Source organism: Onychostoma macrolepis, chromosome 05, assembly GCF_012432095.1.
Source record: "Onychostoma macrolepis isolate SWU-2019 chromosome 05, ASM1243209v1, whole genome shotgun sequence".
Classification (NCBI taxonomy): Eukaryota; Metazoa; Chordata; class Actinopteri; order Cypriniformes; family Cyprinidae; genus Onychostoma; species Onychostoma macrolepis.
In genome coordinates this window covers 12,585,371-12,604,118 of record NC_081159.1, presented here as the reverse complement: position 1 = coordinate 12,604,118, position 18,748 = coordinate 12,585,371, and the positions used below count along the sequence as shown (strand labels likewise).

The following is an 18,748-nucleotide window of genomic DNA, read 5'->3' as shown; positions in this document are numbered from 1 at the left end:
GTGTATTTGGTGTAATGCAATGTGTTTATGTGGTTTAAGGTTAAAAACATTATTTTCCACATACTGTACATTATTGTTGCTCCTCTATGCTCCACCTTTCTGAAACGCATCGATTTTTACAAAGCTCGTCGTTCTGAGAAGCGAGGCGTGCTCTGATTGGCCAGCTGTCCAGTGAGTTGTGATTGGCCGAATACCTCAAGCCTGTGACGGAAATGTTACACCCCTTACCGTATTGTGATGCCGTATCTCGACAATAAAACCCCATTACAAACGAGGCATTTGTTGCATCCAGTGGGGATATAATTACTGGTTATAATGACTTATACTGTCTTTTTAAACATTACCATGTCTGCATTTGTGATCGGAGAAATGACAAACAATAAGCGCTACTCTACACAGCTCAAAAATCGTGTTTGAATAGTCAGTAGCAAATTCTTTGTGAGTCATAAACGCCAGACTGTCCTTGCAAAGCTGGAATTGCCCCACTTTATAGAAACAGCCTGTGCACAGCTGACATTGTAGGCTCCCAGGTTCAGGAAATAGTCCTCCCTAAAATGCGCTGCACACACTCTAATATTTGGGTTGAACTGTTCTGGAACAGTGTTGTAAATACAACTTAAACACTGATTTCTAGTTGTGTCCTCTTTTGGAAGCCCAAACAAAGTAGTTTCACTCTCACAACGAAACACAGCGTCTCCAGGACATGCACAGGTGGCAGCAACAATATTACAGGGAGAATAAAAATCACGCCCTCTTTCGTTGTGTATACATTTGGGCGGTGTTATGCAAATATTCCCACACCATGACATGTGGGGGTTTTAGGAAGGCGTGGACGAACTCTTTGGGTTTGAGACTATGCACAAACAGCTCGTAACACTCCAAAGAGAAAGAAAAACTTGAAATCGTACCATATTTTAAAATTGAATCCTGCATATCTCAGAAATTGCTGTTCGATTAGTTTCTGCTCAGTTAACAACATGATAGAAAAGTCATTTAAATTACTTTTTTTTTTTTGCCTGTCATAGAACCGTATAGTTGTGACATATTGTGTAGTGTTGTGAAGTACGGTTTGTCCTCCCGCTGTGTTCAGGTCAAAGAGGAATGATGCTGCTGCTGTTCCTTTAAATGCTCTCACCCAGCTGATGATCTACGTCACAACATATGACCCGAAATACAATAACATTTTATTTCTTTATTGTTTTGGCCGCGGATTTAGGAACAACACAGACTACACGCGTCGAGTCGTAGTGTGTAACTGTCCAAAACAGTTCTAAATAATCATGAGTTAGTGTCCTCTGAGAGCTGAATGCAGTGCGAGCGGACGGGTTGTGTTGACGCAGAACGGTCACATGAATTTGAACTGAAGATGGCGGACCCCAGCTCAGGAGCATCGGAGCAGCACAGCAGTGAAGTTTCAGAAACTTTAGTGTCATCTAATGAATTTCTCAAACCCCACATGCAGGACAGCGATGGACATACAGCCAACAGCCCGGAGGAGTCGCTTTCTCCTGCCTCGGTGATTTACTTTAAGGAGGCGTTAACTTATAACTCAAGTATACAGTTTACAAAGACGAGCTCTTCTCTTCCTTCCCCTGTGCGATATGAATTCCAGATTGAGAGGACTAACAAGAAAACAAGAAGTGAGTATATGTTATGGTCGTCTGCATATGGGCTTATTTGATAGGATCTGATAGTGTTTGCTTCTCTTGAACATGCTGCATTACTTGACACAAGCCTTGTGCTTCAATGTCAACAACATTGCACAATGACAGCCACTGCGACGTTTATGCAAGTTTGCAGTTTCTGCCTTTCTTAGATTAGTGTTTTTTGTCGTCGTCTTGAATTTATGACGTTTAATTCATAAATCAATAATAACCCACAGCTAGCACAAACATCATGTCATCAGCTCGCATGTAAACTAGCCTATATTTCACCTACTGTATGGATGTAGATGTCCACAGTGTTGGGCTAGTTACTCAAATAATGTAATTACTAGTTACTAGTTACCTTTTACTCATTACTAGTTACTCCTTTCAAAAGTAATATTGTTACTTTATGTATTACTTTCTGGCAACAGTAATTAGTTACACTACTAGTTACACTACTTTTTCTTCACGCCCCACAGAAGTTGTAACTGTGTATCTTCCACATAAAATTCTTCTAGAATGTTACTAAAAAAATATTTCTGCCTCATCATTTGACCAAAATCCACATTGGATCGCAGTCAGAAGTTATCAACAACACTCAATAGTGATTAACAGTGACATTCAAGTAGAAGTGTTGTATTCATCTCACGTCATGTGTAGCTTGAAGCTAATTGTAATTTCTTTGTTACCCATATATGATTATATTTCATAATGTATTTTATCAAATCACATAAGTTTGTAAGAAACTGTTTAATTTTCCAAAAAGATTTTTAATTATAGTAATATAATGTACCACATGCTGATCAGAGGGATGCAATGCCAGAGTAAAGTAAAGCCACAACTTACACAATAGTGTTCGGATCATCTTTTTTTCCTGATAAAATCAATATAATGCATTATTTCTATCTGCTGAATGTAAGCTTTTCCATATTCCAAGCTTGCCTGCTGCATTGGGGACATCACATGCATTTGCGAGTCGTGAAAATTATGAAAATAAATCTAGGAATTATTTGATTGTTGGATTTTAAATCAGCGGGGTTGAGGCATCAAAAGTAACTAAGCTGTTTTATGGATGGTAACTGTAATATTATTACTGAAATCTTATAAGTAATTAGTTACTTATAAGTATTATAGTAACTAAATTACTAGTAACTAGTTACTGCCCAACACTGGATATCCACAACCTTAAAGTCCACAAATCGTATAAATTCCTAATCCTTGAGGTCATGTTCGCCATGAGAAATATTACTGGTTGAGTGTGCGTCCTGGCTATTATTATGGTCAGATTTGGCTGATTCTGAATAGCTAGTGAGCTGCCTACCTTGCCCACATTTTTGGCCATCATAATCATGCTGTAAATGACTGGAATGCACATAATAATGGCCAAAACTGCTTTCTGTGTAGGTGGTCACTTGGTTTTCTGTGTTTGTTTTTTTTACATTCTTTTGGCGTGTAACAGAGATTATTTTTTGAACCCTTTGAGATGTTGTCAATTAAGGTCTCTTAAAAGCATATTTAAAAAAGTTTGTGCTGTGATATTACGTCCAAACCAGCCATAATTCTGTATGACTGTCCTTTTTATGTCATAAATGTATGTATTTCAAAAAAGTATGTCAAATGAGTAAGATGTTTAAATATGCAGTATTCATGAAACTGTACGCAGATAATTCTTGCATGACAGTTCTTCTGCACCTGCTGAGATTTCTGTGTGCAAGTGTGCAACTGGTTTTCTATCCTATAAATCCACAAGAGCCGAGAAGCTCTGTGAGTCGCACAGTTTCTTTTTAGGGTTAAATTGTACTTGTTTAAGAACACCTAGGTCAATTATTTTCACAGTTTTTCTTAGTACATCACAGGTCAAAGAACATACTGTTTGAAGGTTGATGGTGAAATACATCTGGAAAATGTACCATTCTATTCAGTTGCAATGGACTCATGTGCAGCTTTTTTAAAAAGCGTACATTTTGAAGAAATTAAAGATTGGAAATGATTATATTATTTTGGTGGAAAAATTTAAAATGGAAACATTACATATTTTTTCTTTCTTTGTGATTGCTTGCTTCAGAGGGTTAAATCAGAGTCATACAGCTCATTTGTCACACTTTGTGAATTATTTAGCTGTGCAGTATTATGGTTCAATATCTGTAATGATATATTTTGCTAAGAAGCGCATCACTGAATGATATGACATCACCACACCACATTACTTCGGTATTTTCATTACATGCGTAGTTTTAGAGATACACTACCGCACAAAAGTTTGGGGTCGGTAAGATTTTTTTGTGTTTTTGAAGTTATCTTCATTGATATGACCAATAATACAGTAAAACTGTAATTTTGTGAAATATTACAATTTAAAATAACTGTTTTAATATATTTTAAAATGTATTCCTGTGATGGCAAAGCTGAATTTTCAGCAGCCATTACTCCAGTCTTTAGTGTCGCATACATATTTGATGTTCAAGAAACATTTCTTATTATTATTAATTGTGAAAACATTGTGCTGCTTAATATTTTTATGCATTTTCTTCAGGATTAATTAAAGAAGAAAAGAGCAGCATTTATTTGAAATATAGCCTAATTCTTTTGTAACTTTACAAATATCACTTTCAATTCAATGTGTCCTTGCTCAATGAATTTCTTTAAAAACATGGCCCAGTCCGTACCCAATGCTGTTTCAAAAAATGTGTTATTAATTGATAGTCATGCATAAGTGCTTTTCTTTTGTAAATAATAAGATTTTTGAATATTAGATTACTGCTAATATTCAAACCCCGTTTTACATGACTTTGCATATGAGGTACTTTCAAAGGTTGATATGTGATCGTTTTTACAGAGTATCCATACATTTTTTTTCATTACATTTGTTTCACACATGGTTTAATATGAGTGGCCAGTTTGCTCCTCTTCAAGATGTCTTTCAGTAAAAAGCAGCTTTATCAGCAATGTTCTGGTTCTCAATCAGTAGTACTTCCATCCTTCTCTAATGCGGCATGTGGATCTTTGACAAAAGCTCCCCCCTGCATCTGACAGGCCTCTCGGGAGCTGTGCCCCCCTCCACCATCTGCTCACGTGACTCCCACAATCCTCCTCAGCATCACGGCAGCCATCTTGGTCAACACCCTCCCATTTGCAGCGCATGCAGCCAATCCGGTGAAAGCAAGCGACTGGGCTGTGAGGGAGGGACTGAGAGAGAGAGAGAAAGAGACATCTCTGATTGTAGCTTCGCTGAGGCTCATACAGCATCTCAATCCCCTGGCTGTGCTGAGCCAGAGAGCACTCAAGCCTTTATTCACACGAAGGATTTTAGCTGTCGCTGCTCATTCACAAGGCGAGGCCATTGAGCCCCGGAAGAATAGCATCCCTTTGGTCAGGTTTCCCGTGGACTGCTCGTTTATTTTTCCCCTTCCTTCTTTCTTTGTTTTCCTTGACTCTTTTTTCCTTTCTCCTTTGTGCTGGAGAAGAGTCTTGCTTGGACTGGATTTAAAAAAACAAACAAAAAAAATTAATCTTCCTTCCTATTCCCTGCTCCTGACTCTTCACTGAGGGCCGTCATCGTGAGTGTTGTTGTTGTCGCAGCAGCTATCAGCTGAGTCACCATGTCTGATCTGACGCCCCAGAGCGATGCCCCCACCCCCACTACTGACAAGATCACACAGGCCGCCAGAGAGACCATCTACCTATGCAACTTCCGCGTGTCGGTGGATGGCGAATGGCTGTGCCTGCGCGAGCTCAATGACATCTCGCTAACGCCAGATCCCGAGCCGACTCATGAAGGTAGGCGCACAGCATCACTAGGCCTCTGTGGCTCCTCTATCGTACTGGGCGGTGCTCGCCCAACCTTCCTCCATCATGCTCTCAGCATTCCTGCAGGCCTGCTTGGAAATGTAGTTTTTATGAAGAACAAGTGTTTGTTTCTCACCGAGTGATTTGAGAGAAGCTATTCATATCCTGTTTTATTCTAATTTAATTATTGTCACATTGAACAAATTGAGTATGTGCACTGCACTGTTTGGAAAATCCCTCAGAACAAAAGTCCCTCCAATAAACAAACAAAAAGAAAAGAGGTTTTGACAGACTATTAGGCTTTTAGTGTCATTGACTGTAAGATTTGGATTGTTGGTCATAATTTTTTAAACAATACTTCACACCAAAAAGCAATGACTGTAAAGATAACTATATTTGCATACACACCAACAGAATATAAAATTTGGTTCTTATTATTAGTGCATGCTGCAGTTTTGTTCGAGCTCTTTAAAGCAGGATGGATTCTGATTGGCTGACAGTGTTTTTATTCTTCATCATCTGGAAAACAATCATTCTGAAAGTGATCCCAACGATATTGTTCCTCTGTATCATTATAGCTGTGGTGTGGACTTCCCTATTCTCATAATTAGAGTGATTTATTAAAACTTTAAGTTAAGTCGTGACGTATTGTCAAGTATGGTGACCCATACTCGAAATGGTGCTCTGCATTTAACCCATCCAAGTGCACACACACAGCAGTGAGTAGTGAACAAGTGCACACACACACACACACACACACACACACACGGACCTTGCTCCAGCGCCCGGGGAGCAATTAGGGGTTCGGTGCCTTGCTCAAGGGCACCTAAGTCATGGTATCGAAGGTGGAGAGAGTGCTGTTCATTCACAATCCCCACCTTCAATTTCTGCCGAGAATCGAACCAGCAACCTTCAGGTTACAAGCCCGACTCCCTAACCATTAGGCCACGACTTCCCCTTTATAGTTATCGTGCTTGCTGTGAATGGGTCTTTAACAAATGACTTAATATTGTTTGATATGTTCTTTTTCTCTGTTGAGTTTAATAAAAATAAAAACCATTTTGCAAATTTGCTTATTTGATTTTCATTTATTCACATGTCTGAAGAGAAAAAATAAGGCAATAAATTGTTTTCTAGAATAGTGATAGGTGTCAGACCTCACAATTGTTGGGATTCCCACTCAATCAAATGTCTTGAAGGTAATGTGATCAACTGGCCGTAGAGAAGATGCAACCATGGCCAAATGTCTAATGTGTTTTATCTTCATTGGGCAAGCAAGAAACAGGCATGTAGAAAGACAACGAATAGAAAACATTGTCTGATAAGGTGTGTTTACAGAGTCATCCTCTGAGATGATTATATGCTACAGAAGTAGTTGTTTGTTGGTTGTGCATTTTCACGATTTGCATGACCTTTGGACTGTGTGATAAACATTGACATTTTTAGTGTTACATCAGCCCCCAGGGTTCAGAGCCAAAAAAAGTTAAGACAGTACTATTCCTTCACAGGTCTTTCCGGTATTCTTTTTTTTTTTTTTTTTTTCGTAGATGTTTTACAACAAATATTCTCTTCAATTTAACCACTGCAATATCAGTCGGTATTGGATAGTTGCCATTTTGCCCTTGATCTGTTCCACTGCATGCAGATGTTCTTTGTAGTGTTTGGTGTGCTCTGCCTCATTAAGTTTCACTTATTGTTTAATTTAATTTTTGTTTCTTCTTTTCCCTCTCAGACAAGCCACATAGAAACTATGAATAAAAAAAATCTGTTATGATTTACTCACCCTCATGTCATTTCAAACCTGTGAGACTTTCTTCTGTGGAACATCAAAAATATATGTTTTGGATGAAAAACTTTTTTTAATGTTTCAAAGAAGAGAGAAAGTCATACAGGGATGTTTGGAACTACGTGAGGTAAAATATCTTTTTTTGTTGTTGCTGTCCCTTTAAAGTCGTGGAATGAATCTAACAAAAAAAGATATTAAATATTACATTCTTTCCTTCTGTCAAACAAATCGGTTTAGATAAGTTGCCACTACAGTCTTGCAGGACAAGTTGAGCAATGTTTGAGCTCCTTCTAGTATTGTCAGATTACTTCATAGTAACTTTCTGATCCAGATTTGCTGACATGTTATAATAGTGGCTCATAATGACCATCAACACTCAGTTTGCTATTAATAGTCTCTGTTGTAATGCTTCTAAAGTCATTCACTAGGGTAAGATTTGCGCTGATGTATGGCAGTGAGAGAGAGTGAGCTTGGCTCTGTAAATAAGAGTCTACACTCAAATTTCCTACAACATAATGTGTATTCCCTCTTGTTGTTGCTTTGGTTTACTCCCATGATGTGCATGACCCAATCCTTTTCTGCTTTTTTCTGTTTTCCATTGCCTTTTGCAAAGACTCATGGGAGGATTTCACAGATTTGGTGGAGCAAATGCAAATGCTTGATGAGTTTAAAGGTGCGTATGGTGGCATCACTCCCCCCAGTCCACCTCATCCCCGCCTCGGGCACTACCCTAAAACCACAGCTGGCATGGCCGTGCAGCCCTGTCTTTACCAAAAAAGCCTCCCTGAACGGCACATTCGCACCACAGCTTCTATAGCTTTACCTCATGTTCTTTTGTTGTTCTCTTTGTCTCTTTTTCATTGTCTATTATCTCCCTTCCTATTTATTGGTTTGATGTTTCCATCAATAGCTTTGTCTCTGTGAATTTTTTTTTTTTGCTAGCTCTCTTGCTAGCAAAATATTTGGCTACCCATTTGGTTGGATTGTTCTCGTCTGGCCTGTTTCTTTGGCTGTTTCCTCGCCCCACCCCATTCTCTGACTGATTCTGCACGCCGATCGCATGGTTTTACCAGCATTTCATACTATCAGTGATCAATTTCTGGTTCTTCAGATTTATTCCCTATAGAGACATTAAACATTTATGATTCAGAGACGACTTATGCGCAAAAAAACACACTAAAATAATCTATGTCCTTACAGTGAAATAGTTTGGTTTCTGTAATTTGTATAACCTTTGCATAGACATGAAGCTGTAGCTTTACTCATTCTTTGCTGTGTGACTGCGAAGCTACAAGGAGGTCTTTAATACCTGGTGAAAACTTTTTTTTTACCAGTAAAATCTGTTGGTTTTACTATTCATTTCAAGGTCTTTGAACAACTTCATTCTTGTTGTTGCATTAACAATACAGTATTATTTTATGAGTAATGACCATTTAAAATAAACTTGGGCTGAAATGACTAGACTTGAACTGACGGTATCTTCCATGCCATCATTTTTCATTTTAAAAGTCAGTGTACTGTGAAAAATGACTCACTGCCTCCTGGATAATTTTTCCTGTCTCAACACCTGAAAAGTAATGACATTTTTGTGGAGTGTAAGTGCACTGAGATGGGAAGTTTGACCAAATGCTAAACGAGTCCATCATGGCCCATTTGTAAAATCAACCCATTTGATTTTAAATGGGAAAAGAAATATAGCAGCCTTTCTCTTGCCCAGTGCTGTCCTCATGAAAAAGGTCACTCCTATTCGTGAACAGACATGGGTTGAGAGTCTTAATGATGAAATGATTGCATTACTGTGGGTGTGTTTTGGTTTAGACAGGGTGAGGCTTGAGAACTCAAACTCGAAATTCAGTTCAGTAGAAACTGATTTAATGTAGTGATTGATTTACTGTTGTGATTCATTGTAAGGTTGAATTGAGATTATCCAGAAAACAACAGCTTTCAAAACAATCATCTGTGTTGATTTATATCAGAAACGTTCTCCTGAGGAGCATGATTGAGATGGTGGGATGAAATCTGTCTGCATTTGATGCATTTCACATTGCATCAACTACAATTTCATAAGTCTTTGCCAGACGTAGAGGAAACCATGTAGCCACAGTCAATGGGAAGTTCTCATGAACTCTTTCTCTGAGAAAATCTCTGAGAAAACCCTCATATATTGCTTTTATCTCATGCTGAAACCTGTTAAATGCTGTGTGTAAGAAAAGTCAGAGTGAGAGAACTGTATCAGATTTTACCATAATGTTTTAATTCATGCTGGAATATTTTTATTTCCAGATCCCAAGGACCCCATTGCCATCGAGAGGCTTAACCTGATGAACATGGCCAAGCTGAGCATCAAGGGCTTGATTGAGTCTGCACTGAACCTGGGCCGCACACTGGACTCAGACTATGCCCCACTGCAGCAGTTTTTTGTCGTCATGGAGCACTGTCTGAAACACGGACTTAAAAGTAAGCGCAACAAATCTTGACCCAAAATTCCACTGTCGTCAGACTGTTCACAGGTCCTCATTTGTGTCCTTTACACAATAGAGATGTAATCATCTGCTCATTAATTTTGATATTTATTGCACAATACTTTTGGTATGTTGTGTATACTCAGTCTGTTTTCAGTTTTATTTTCATAAAGATATCCATTTTTTAGGTAAGAAGACGTTCCTTGGTCAGAATAAGTCTTTTTGGGGTCCTCTGGAACTTGTAGAAAAGTTGACTCCAGAAGCTGGTGAGATCACAGCCAGCGTCAAAGACCTTCCTGGGCTCAAGTAAGAAGATGTTTTCTACTTGTACATGTTGTAGTTGTTTTTAAATGCATACTGTGTTTCTGATTCTAAAGTTGTTCTTTTATCCCAGAACCCCATTAGGAAGAGGCAGAGCATGGCTTCGTCTGGCCTTAATGCAGAAGAAGCTCTCAGACTACATGAAGACCATCATCAACCGAAAAGACCTGCTCAGGTACAGTTACAGATTTTAGTCTCTAGTAAAAAAACATAATTTTGATTTAGCAACCCAGTTTTGTAAATATCTTATATTTGCTGTTGTTGTGTCCCTCAGTGAATTCTATGAACCCAATGCTCTTATGATGGAGGAGGAAGGAGCTGTGATTGCTGGGCTGTTGGTGGGCCTGAATGTCATTGATGCTAACTTGTGTATGAAAGGGGAAGATTTAGACTCACAGGTATCTGTTAGTTACTGTACATGAGTAATGAAGGGACAACAAATGATGGAACAAAGCATTATCTTTGTTACATTTTCTTTGTCCTTTCAAGGGTTTTCTCCAAAGTGTGCTGGCAAAAAGGCGATACAGGGTAATAAGATATCCTCTACTCTCTCAATAGGTTGGAGTCATAGATTTTTCCATGTATCTGAAAGATGGTGCACACAGCAGCAAAAGCACAGAAGGGTGAGTCCATTTTCAACTCCCTCAGTGGAAGCTAATTGTTGTAGTCTGACAGTTATTGGACTCAAAGATGCCCTTTGCTTGCAGTGATGGACAGATCACAGCTATTCTTGACCAGAAGAATTACGTTGAGGAACTGAACAGACATTTAAGGTGCAGTCCCTTTACCCAACATCAGACTTGTGGGATGTGTTTGTGACTAGCTGCTCATTTGGAAAGCATGAGCAATCTCACATTGTCACTCTAAATTCCCCTTTCCCAGTGCGTCAGTGAATAACTTGCAAGCCAAAGTGGATGCACTGGAAAAATCCAACACAAAACTTACAGAGGAGGTGGGTAATAATTATAATTTAATGGATTACTGAAGATGTGGTAAATACAAAAGCATAATAAACAAGAGACAAAAGATTTACCTAACTGATAGATAATTTACATGTTAGCAGAACTGAATTCACATGACATATTCATGCACACAGCTGTGTATACACTACTGTTCAAACGTTTGGGGTCAGTAAGATTTTTTGAAATGTTTTTCAAAGGATTCTCTTATGCTCACCAAGGCTGCATTTATTAGATGAAAAATATAATATTTTGAAAATAGCTGTTTTATATTTTAATATTAATTTATTTTTATTAATGTTTATTAATTTATTCCTGACATGGCAACGCAGCAAATAAAAACCTTTTGGAACATTACTTGTTTGTAACATTTTTGTAACTTTACTGTCTGCCTTTACTATTACTTATGATCAATTTGATGCGTCTTGGTGATTTAAAATAATGAATTTCTTTCCCCAAAAATTTTTTAAAAAGTGCTGACCCCCGAATTTTTAATGTGGTTTATTGACACAGTTTGTGGAACTTAGTAAAGTAACTATTTGTGAATAGATGCTAGTAATAATAATTTCTTGTTCTTGATATTCAGCTTGCTGTGGCAAACAACAGGATCATCACTCTCCAGGAGGAGCTGGAAAGGGTGAAGGAGGAAAGCTCTTACTTTGTGGAGTCTAGTCGCAAGGTGAAGAACATTGTTTTGATCCCACAGTACTGATTGTTAACAAGTATTCAATAGAACAACAATGATTACTCATTATTCAAAAGGAAGCCACAAGCTCATAGTAGTTCTTTGCTCTAATATGTGACCTGTATTTCTCTTTTGAAGGCATCAAGGGCAGATGGTACCGCAAACGGTCAAGTGCTTGGAGAAGCTCGCAAACAGCTCAAAGAGGAAACTCAGCTCAGACTGGTGAGTAAACCATTCATCTGTATATCATTCTCTTTATCTTCACATTCATCTCTGATAAAGGGACCTCTGAAGGAGATGTCTGAAGAACCTGAGTCCTGAAAGAAACAGAGTGTGTTTGTGTAGGATGTCGAGAAAGAGTTGGAGGTGCAGATAGGGATGAAGCAAGAGATGGAGCTGTCCATGAAGATGCTAGAAAAGGACATCTGTGAAAAACATGATGCTTTGGTGGAGCTCAGACAGCAGTTGGATGAAATGCGTACACTCAACCATGAGCTCTCCATTAAGTCACAGGTATGCTTAAACAACTTAGTTATATTTTTGAATAACTAAACCTGGCTCTCGCCATGAACATAGCCACAGAGGCTGACATGGCATTTAAAAAGGAAGAAAATAGTCACAAGCAATGTTCCCTCGCGCAGATAAATAATGTGCCGCGCACACGCAAAAATGAGTTGGGAAAGCCATTTGATTGTATTCTAGTAAAACGAAAGAATTGCCATGCTCGGGTAAACCGCTATAGAGCTGCTGCCGCTATAGAGTTAGAAACGGTGAATGCGGTTTACAGGTTTCATAGAAAGAGAACGATGTGATGTGCGCCAAATGAGTCGCTGTAGAAACAGAATACTTCAATGGTTGCGGACGAAGTAGCTCAAATCGAGAGGCAACGCAATGACATGTGAAATAAAACGTCCTCATGTATTAAAGAAGAGTGGCTTGATTAAGTGCTGGAAATAGCAGATGATGGGCACAGAACGGTAATAAAACTCTGAGACATTTACAGTCACACACAGGTGTATTGTGCAAACTGTACTTTAGGGATGTTTAGATAGCTATAGAAGAATTCACGTTCACGTTTTTTTTTTTTTTTAAGTATTTAACTTACAGATATCAGTTAGTTAGTATGCTTCAGTTTGTTTTCTATTCTCTTCTATCAGTTTAAATGCTTACGTTGTTTTGATATTATATTATGTTATGTTAGGCCTATATTATAAACCTAATAAATAATTGACCTTGTTTTTTAATGGAGTCACTTATGCTCATCAAGGCTGTATTTATTTATTTGATCAAAATACAGAACCAGTAATATTGTGAACTCTTAGGCTATTGCAATTTTTAATATTGGTTTTCTATTTTAATATATTTTAAAATATAGTGTATTCCTGTAAAGCGAAGCTGAATTTTCAGCATCATTACTCCAGTCTTCAGTGTCACAGAAATCATTCTAATATTCTGATTTAATATCAGTGTTGAAACTGTTGTGCTGCTTAATATTTTTTGGAACCTTTTTTCTTTGATTCTTTGATTAGGCTAATAAAAAGTTAAAAAGAACAGCATTAATTAAAAATATAAATATTTTCTAACAATGTAAGTCTTTACTATCACTTTTTATCCATTTAACACATCCTTGCTGAATAAAAGTATTAATAAAAAAACAAATAAAGAAAATAAGAAAGAAAAAATTTACTGACCCCAAACTTTTGAATAGTATAGTGTATATTGTATCACAAAATTTCTATTTTGAATAAACACTGTTCTTTTTAACTTTTTATTTCTCAAAGAATCCTGAAAAATATCACAGGTCCCAAAAAATATTAGTATATTAGAATGATTTCTGAAGGATCGTGTGACACTGAAAATTCAGCTTTGCTTCACAGGAATAAATTATATTTTAAAGTATATTAAAATAGAAAACTTTTATTTTAAATTGCAATAATATTTCACAATATTATTTTGTGAAATAATATTCAGTATTTTTTATCAAATAGATACAGCCTTGATGAGCCTAAGAAACTTCTTTAAAAAAATGTACTGATCCCAAACTTTTGAACGGCATGTATTGTACTGTAAGTATGTTTTCTCAGATAACCTAAAATGTGCATCATTTAGTTACGTCAAGGGTCAAATCAAATATAAATAGCACATTAAAGTTAAAAGTTACACACGCGCTGTACAGGTCTGGTATAAAGAATGTTTTTGCTCAGGTGCCCGAAATGTCCGCCCAATAGAGAAAAGTTTTGCTCAGCAAGAAAAAAAATTAAAGGAAACATTGGTCACAGGTATGAAAGAGAGAGAGACACATCCATTAAAAAACATGCTTCTCACAATTCACAGGTTTAACACTGGAGCACTTGCTTGTTTCACACACAGAAGCTGCTTGTAAGCAGCACATTTATTTTCCCTCCCCATAATTAAAAGGTTACACTACGGTGTAGAAACAACGAAGTGATCTGATTTGACAGTGCCAAAATAAAGAAGCAAGTAGAGTCGACTTGTGGTGCCAAGTCACATAGCGTGTTTGAATTTCAGGAATTTCTATTCATCTGTCTGAATCCTGCTGTTGCTTCACAGGGCTTGTATGTGTAGAATTGTTAATAAGATTAAAAACATTACAACTACATTAGTATAGAACTGCATTTATTTTTGATGCAATGTGTTTGTGTTTGTGATTGGTGTCTGTGTTTGTCTGGCTTGTAGAGCTCAGAGGCCGGTGGAAAACAGAAAAGTGACATCATCAGTCGCATGGAGGAGAAAACAAACCAGATGGGGAGCATTATTAAACAGCTGGAGAGCAGGTAAAAGGAGTCTAACTACAAAAAGCACAGCATTTACACATGACATGTACACTGCAAAACAAAGAGTGGGGTTCAAAAGTCTGAGAGCACAAGTGAAAATGCCTCTTCTAATTTCAGTAAACAATATATAACATATGAGCATAATTAATGTTTACCTATACTAATAAATGTTTTAAATGTTAGTTACATATTTTTTTATAGTGTAAATCAGTTTTAAAGCAATTTTTAAAGTTAACAAATTGAACCTTAAAGCATTATCCAACTAAATTTTTATACACTTTTTATTGCAAATTAAAAATTAGATTTTGAATCATAGATTTTCGCTGTGAACTTTTGAATCGCACCGTGTATAACTAATTTTCCAAGGAAGGTTATTGTTCAGGATGGGCAGATTTCCTTAATTGGTGAATGATCATAACAAAGACAACCTATGGGAGGCAGCAGCGTTTCTGTTTCTTCAATAACTTCTATGTTCTGTCTCTGTCTTCTCTCAAACACTTCTTTGCTTTTACCTGTTTATTTGACATTTTTCACATGCTCATTCTCTTGTGTTTCTACTCCTTTTTCCTGATCAGTGAGAAAGACATGGCTAAACAGGCACGAAACCTGAACACAACTGCAGGAAAACTCATTTTTCAATAAAATGCAGCAATAAAATGATCGCAGACACTAGATAGTTTCCAAAAAAAACTAAATTTAAAAAAAAAAAAAAGATCTTCAGTTTGATTTTGCATAATGTAGATGACTAGGGTGTTTATTTTATTACTGAGTTTCAGATCCATTGCCGTTATTCTGTCTTTAAACCGGACTGAAAACTACAGATCTTGCTTCTGTGTCGCCCCCAGCCTCATCTTTCAATATTGTAGGCCTGATCCAGTGCTCCTGTCTCTAGTCTCCCTCTGTATGTTTTAGCCAAAGTCAAATGCAGCTGTTTCGTCATCTTAGAACAAAGATGGCAGACATGTACATTTTAAGTAATGGAAATGCATCTCTCTTATATCTTTACTTCTCAATATTGAAAAAATACTTCTCAAACCATAACCCAGTTCAGTATAGCACGGGGAAACATTCCTAACAAAAATGTACAATCGTTTTATACTCTATATAAAAGTATGCAACACCACATTATTTGGTTAAAAGTCTTGGGCCCTGAATATTAGACCAACCTGCTTAAGTTTCATGATGTTGAGTGCTTTGATGGATGCCCAAGCTGACAAACAGAGTGTGTTTATTTCAGGCATATTCAGGAGGTTATGTTAGCTTTTTTTTTTTTGGAAGAAATGATGTTGAGTGCAGGATGGCGTGCCTGAATTATTTTACAGCTTATTGTAAACTTAATTGAAATCTGAATTTGATGCAGTGGTAGTTGATGCCAAATTTCAAAGCTTTGGAAAGATATTTGTGACACCGAGCTTTACGGATTCTGCAAAAAGTCTGGATGATGAAATCCTCTAAATTGTGAACAGACTAAAGTGTATGTAGACATAATTTAGATGTTGAAATGTAGTACAAACATAGCTTAATAAAAAAAATCAGACACTTGTCAGACTACTTTGCCTTCTTGAGCTTTTACAGTTTCTGCTCTAGGCACATGCTTCCTTCTGTCCTCTCTAAGTTCCTTCCTTAGTTCTTCTTAATGCTTTTATTATTCGGTTCATCTTCGTTTCCCATGGCTTTTAGTTTTCATTTCACCTCATTAAGTTAATGTGGCCCAACTTCAGATGTAAGAAGGCGGAACGAGAGCGGGACCTGGCTGACGAGGCCAATCGACTCTTTAAGCAGGAGTTTGGAGACAAGATTGAGAGTCTGCAGGAAGAGGTGGAGCAGTTACGGAGACAGAGGTACCGAGATTTACTTATTGATGTGATGTTGCATCTACTAGTCAACGAATATATTTTGTTTCATATCAAGTAAGTAGATGTTATGCATATATTATATAATTTAGTGATAACATTTTATAGAAAGATCCAGGTTATTAGTTAATTAATTGAGCATCAAGAGCTAACAGTGAATCATCCAGGTTAATGTTAATTTACATATACTGTTCAAAATTCTGGGATCAGTAAGAGTTTTAAGAAATTAGTACTTTTATTTAGCAAGGATGCATTAAATCAAACATTGAGAAAATATTGTTTTAAATAAATGTATTTTTCAACTTTCTGTTCAGTACACAACTGTTTTCAACATAGATAATAATAAGAAATGGTCCTTAAGCACCAACTCAGCAGAGTAGAAAGATTTCTGAAGGATCATGTGACACAGAAGACTTTAAGATGTTTGTCACTGATCTCATCACTTATTTAGCAGTGCTTTTTGAACCCCGACTGAAGCACAAAAGTTAGTTTTCATTGTGATTTAACCAAATGATTACACAGCCGCTGCTAATGTTGTGAAAATTACAAACAGTTATAAAGCCATTGTCTTTCTTGATATGATAGATGGCTTTTGGAACAAGAGCTCAGGAAATGGCAAGAGAATCCTGGAGGCCACATACCTGAGGCTCTGTTAGGAAAACCACCACCTCGGAGAGACATGAAACAGCATGTGGAGGACATCAGAAGGGTGAGACCTGCTTTCCACTTTAGTGTCATTCAGTTGCTTTCTCTGTATGTAGAGTGTGCTGTTCCCTGAAATTCAGGCTTTTTGTTTTTATATAGGAGTTAGAGTCTGTTAAAAAAGAAAATGATACACTGCGTACTGCACTTGAGGAAAAGTCAAGTCTAAGTTCCAGTTTGTAAGTCTTAAATGCTGGATCAGTTGCATACAATTCTATTTGTCTACTGCAATGTTATTAAAATTAAACTGAAACTGTCTTTTTCTCAGGACGCTGTCACATGAAGATGAACAGGTACTCTACATTTAATCAGTAGTAATTCTTTTTTTATTTTTTTTATCGGAGAGGTTCCCTGTAATCATTTCTTATTTTTATATCTTACGTGATAGGACCAGTCTCTTTGTAAAGACACTGACCCTACCATCTGCCCAATGTGTGAAAACCAAGACACTCTGACTACACCCAAGGTACCAAAGCACGGACATTTTAACATTTAAGCAACAATAATACAAAATCCTCAGCACTAAAAATAACATGTTATTATTAAACCACATTACTGTTCAAAATTTTGGGTCGGTAACACGTATAATGTTACAAAAGATTCTATTTAAAATAAATGCTGTTCTTTTGAACTTTCACAATAACAGAACACGAGCGCAACTGTTTTCAACACTGATAATAGTAAAGGAATGTTTCTTGAGCACCAAATCAACATGTCTTTTTAAACATTTCAGAGGCAATGTAAGAACTGCAGTGGTGTGTTCTGTGAGAACTGCATGGCCAATGAACTCCCTCTGCCCTCCTCCATCAACCCTGAACACGTGTGTGATGTTTGCTACTCTCAGTTAATGCAGCAGTACGCATCCTCCCCTTCCTGAGGGGGGCTCGTTTCTGAGCACAGATTATTCTGGCAGTAGTTAAATGGGTAATCATGAAAAATGACACATCACATTCTAAATCATCAATCATCAATCAGTACCAGGCATCTCGGTTAAGCAACATATCAATTATTTTGTTTGCATACATTTGCCAAAAAGGGATTATTTTTACAAGCTCTTGTGGGAAATGCTTTAAAGATTTTCATGTTTTCATATAATTCTTGAGGATGAGTGAAACTGTCCACCAAGTGGATTTATGTGGTTCTAGTATTTGAATGGTCTCCATGTCATTCATGATAGCAAGCAGGATATACAATAACAAAATAGTGAAGTATTAAAAATATATATATATATAATGAATTAGGAGATGATGGATTGTAGACAGGATAGTGTCAGCTTTTTGAAAACCATGGCACTCAACAATGCCCATAAACTAACATTTTAAACTTTTGAGTCCAAAACTCATCAGTTGTCTAAGATGATACAATTCAAACAAAACAGCATATTATGGAACTCGCCACAGAGAAGACCATAATTGAAATGGAAATAAAATGAAATTATGTAAAGAGATAAAAAGGAAGTTTTATGCCTGTGTAATAATGCTTTTTATTCTTAATAACTGAACAATAAAATATTATAATTTGGATTTCTCAGTCTAAGTCATTTTATACATGCATGCAGTATTTATGGCAGAATTAAATCTTGATAAAAGACAGGAATGGCATGGCATGTTTGGGTGATACAATGAAAAAACAGCACTTACATCTGCATCTCGTGTTTGAAGGGTTTCATAAAGCTACAAGTACAACAATGGAACGGTTACTTTTTAAAAAACTTTGGACACTTCCTCTACATATGACTGTTTTGTTAACTGTC

General features: G+C 37.0%; 1 protein-coding gene across 5 annotated transcripts; it reads left to right on the top strand.

Moving 5' to 3' along the window:
• Positions 1-1,131: 1,131 nt before the first annotated feature.
• Positions 1,132-18,518, top strand: rufy3 (RUN and FYVE domain containing 3). Of its 5 annotated transcripts, none has more exons than XM_058776128.1 (18): positions 1,135-1,640; positions 9,502-9,675; positions 9,869-9,986; positions 10,075-10,176; positions 10,276-10,399; positions 10,560-10,624; positions 10,709-10,774; positions 10,884-10,953; positions 11,547-11,639; positions 11,784-11,867; positions 11,991-12,158; positions 14,343-14,440; positions 16,162-16,281; positions 16,879-17,002; positions 17,098-17,174; positions 17,264-17,288; positions 17,384-17,461; positions 17,729-18,518. In XM_058776128.1, the coding sequence occupies exons 1-18, from the start codon at positions 1,307-1,309 to the stop codon at positions 17,870-17,872; spliced, it is 2,064 nt and encodes a 687-aa protein (XP_058632111.1). In that variant the 5' UTR covers positions 1,135-1,306; the 3' UTR covers positions 17,873-18,518. The 5 variants fall into 5 exon arrangements, with proteins under 5 accessions (XP_058632113.1, XP_058632111.1, XP_058632114.1 ...); XM_058776129.1 differs by lacking the exon at positions 1,135-1,640 and adding an exon at positions 4,661-5,423; XM_058776130.1 differs by lacking the exon at positions 11,991-12,158 and having other exon boundaries at positions 1,132-1,640.
• Positions 18,519-18,748: the final 230 nt, after the last annotated feature.

What these genes read in the sequence shown, in the direction of transcription:
- rufy3 (XM_058776128.1), top strand. Translation starts at nt 1,307, where the DNA reads ATGCAGTGCGAGCGGACGGGTTGTGTTGACGCAGAACGGTCACATGAA. An exon ending in AACCGAAAAGACCTGCTCAG is followed by an intron (nt 10,177 to 10,275) that starts GTACAGTTACAG and finishes TGTGTCCCTCAG; the next exon opens with TGAATTCTATGAACCCAATG. An exon ending in AGCTCTCCATTAAGTCACAG is followed by an intron (nt 12,159 to 14,342) that starts GTATGCTTAAAC and finishes TCTGGCTTGTAG; the next exon opens with AGCTCAGAGGCCGGTGGAAA.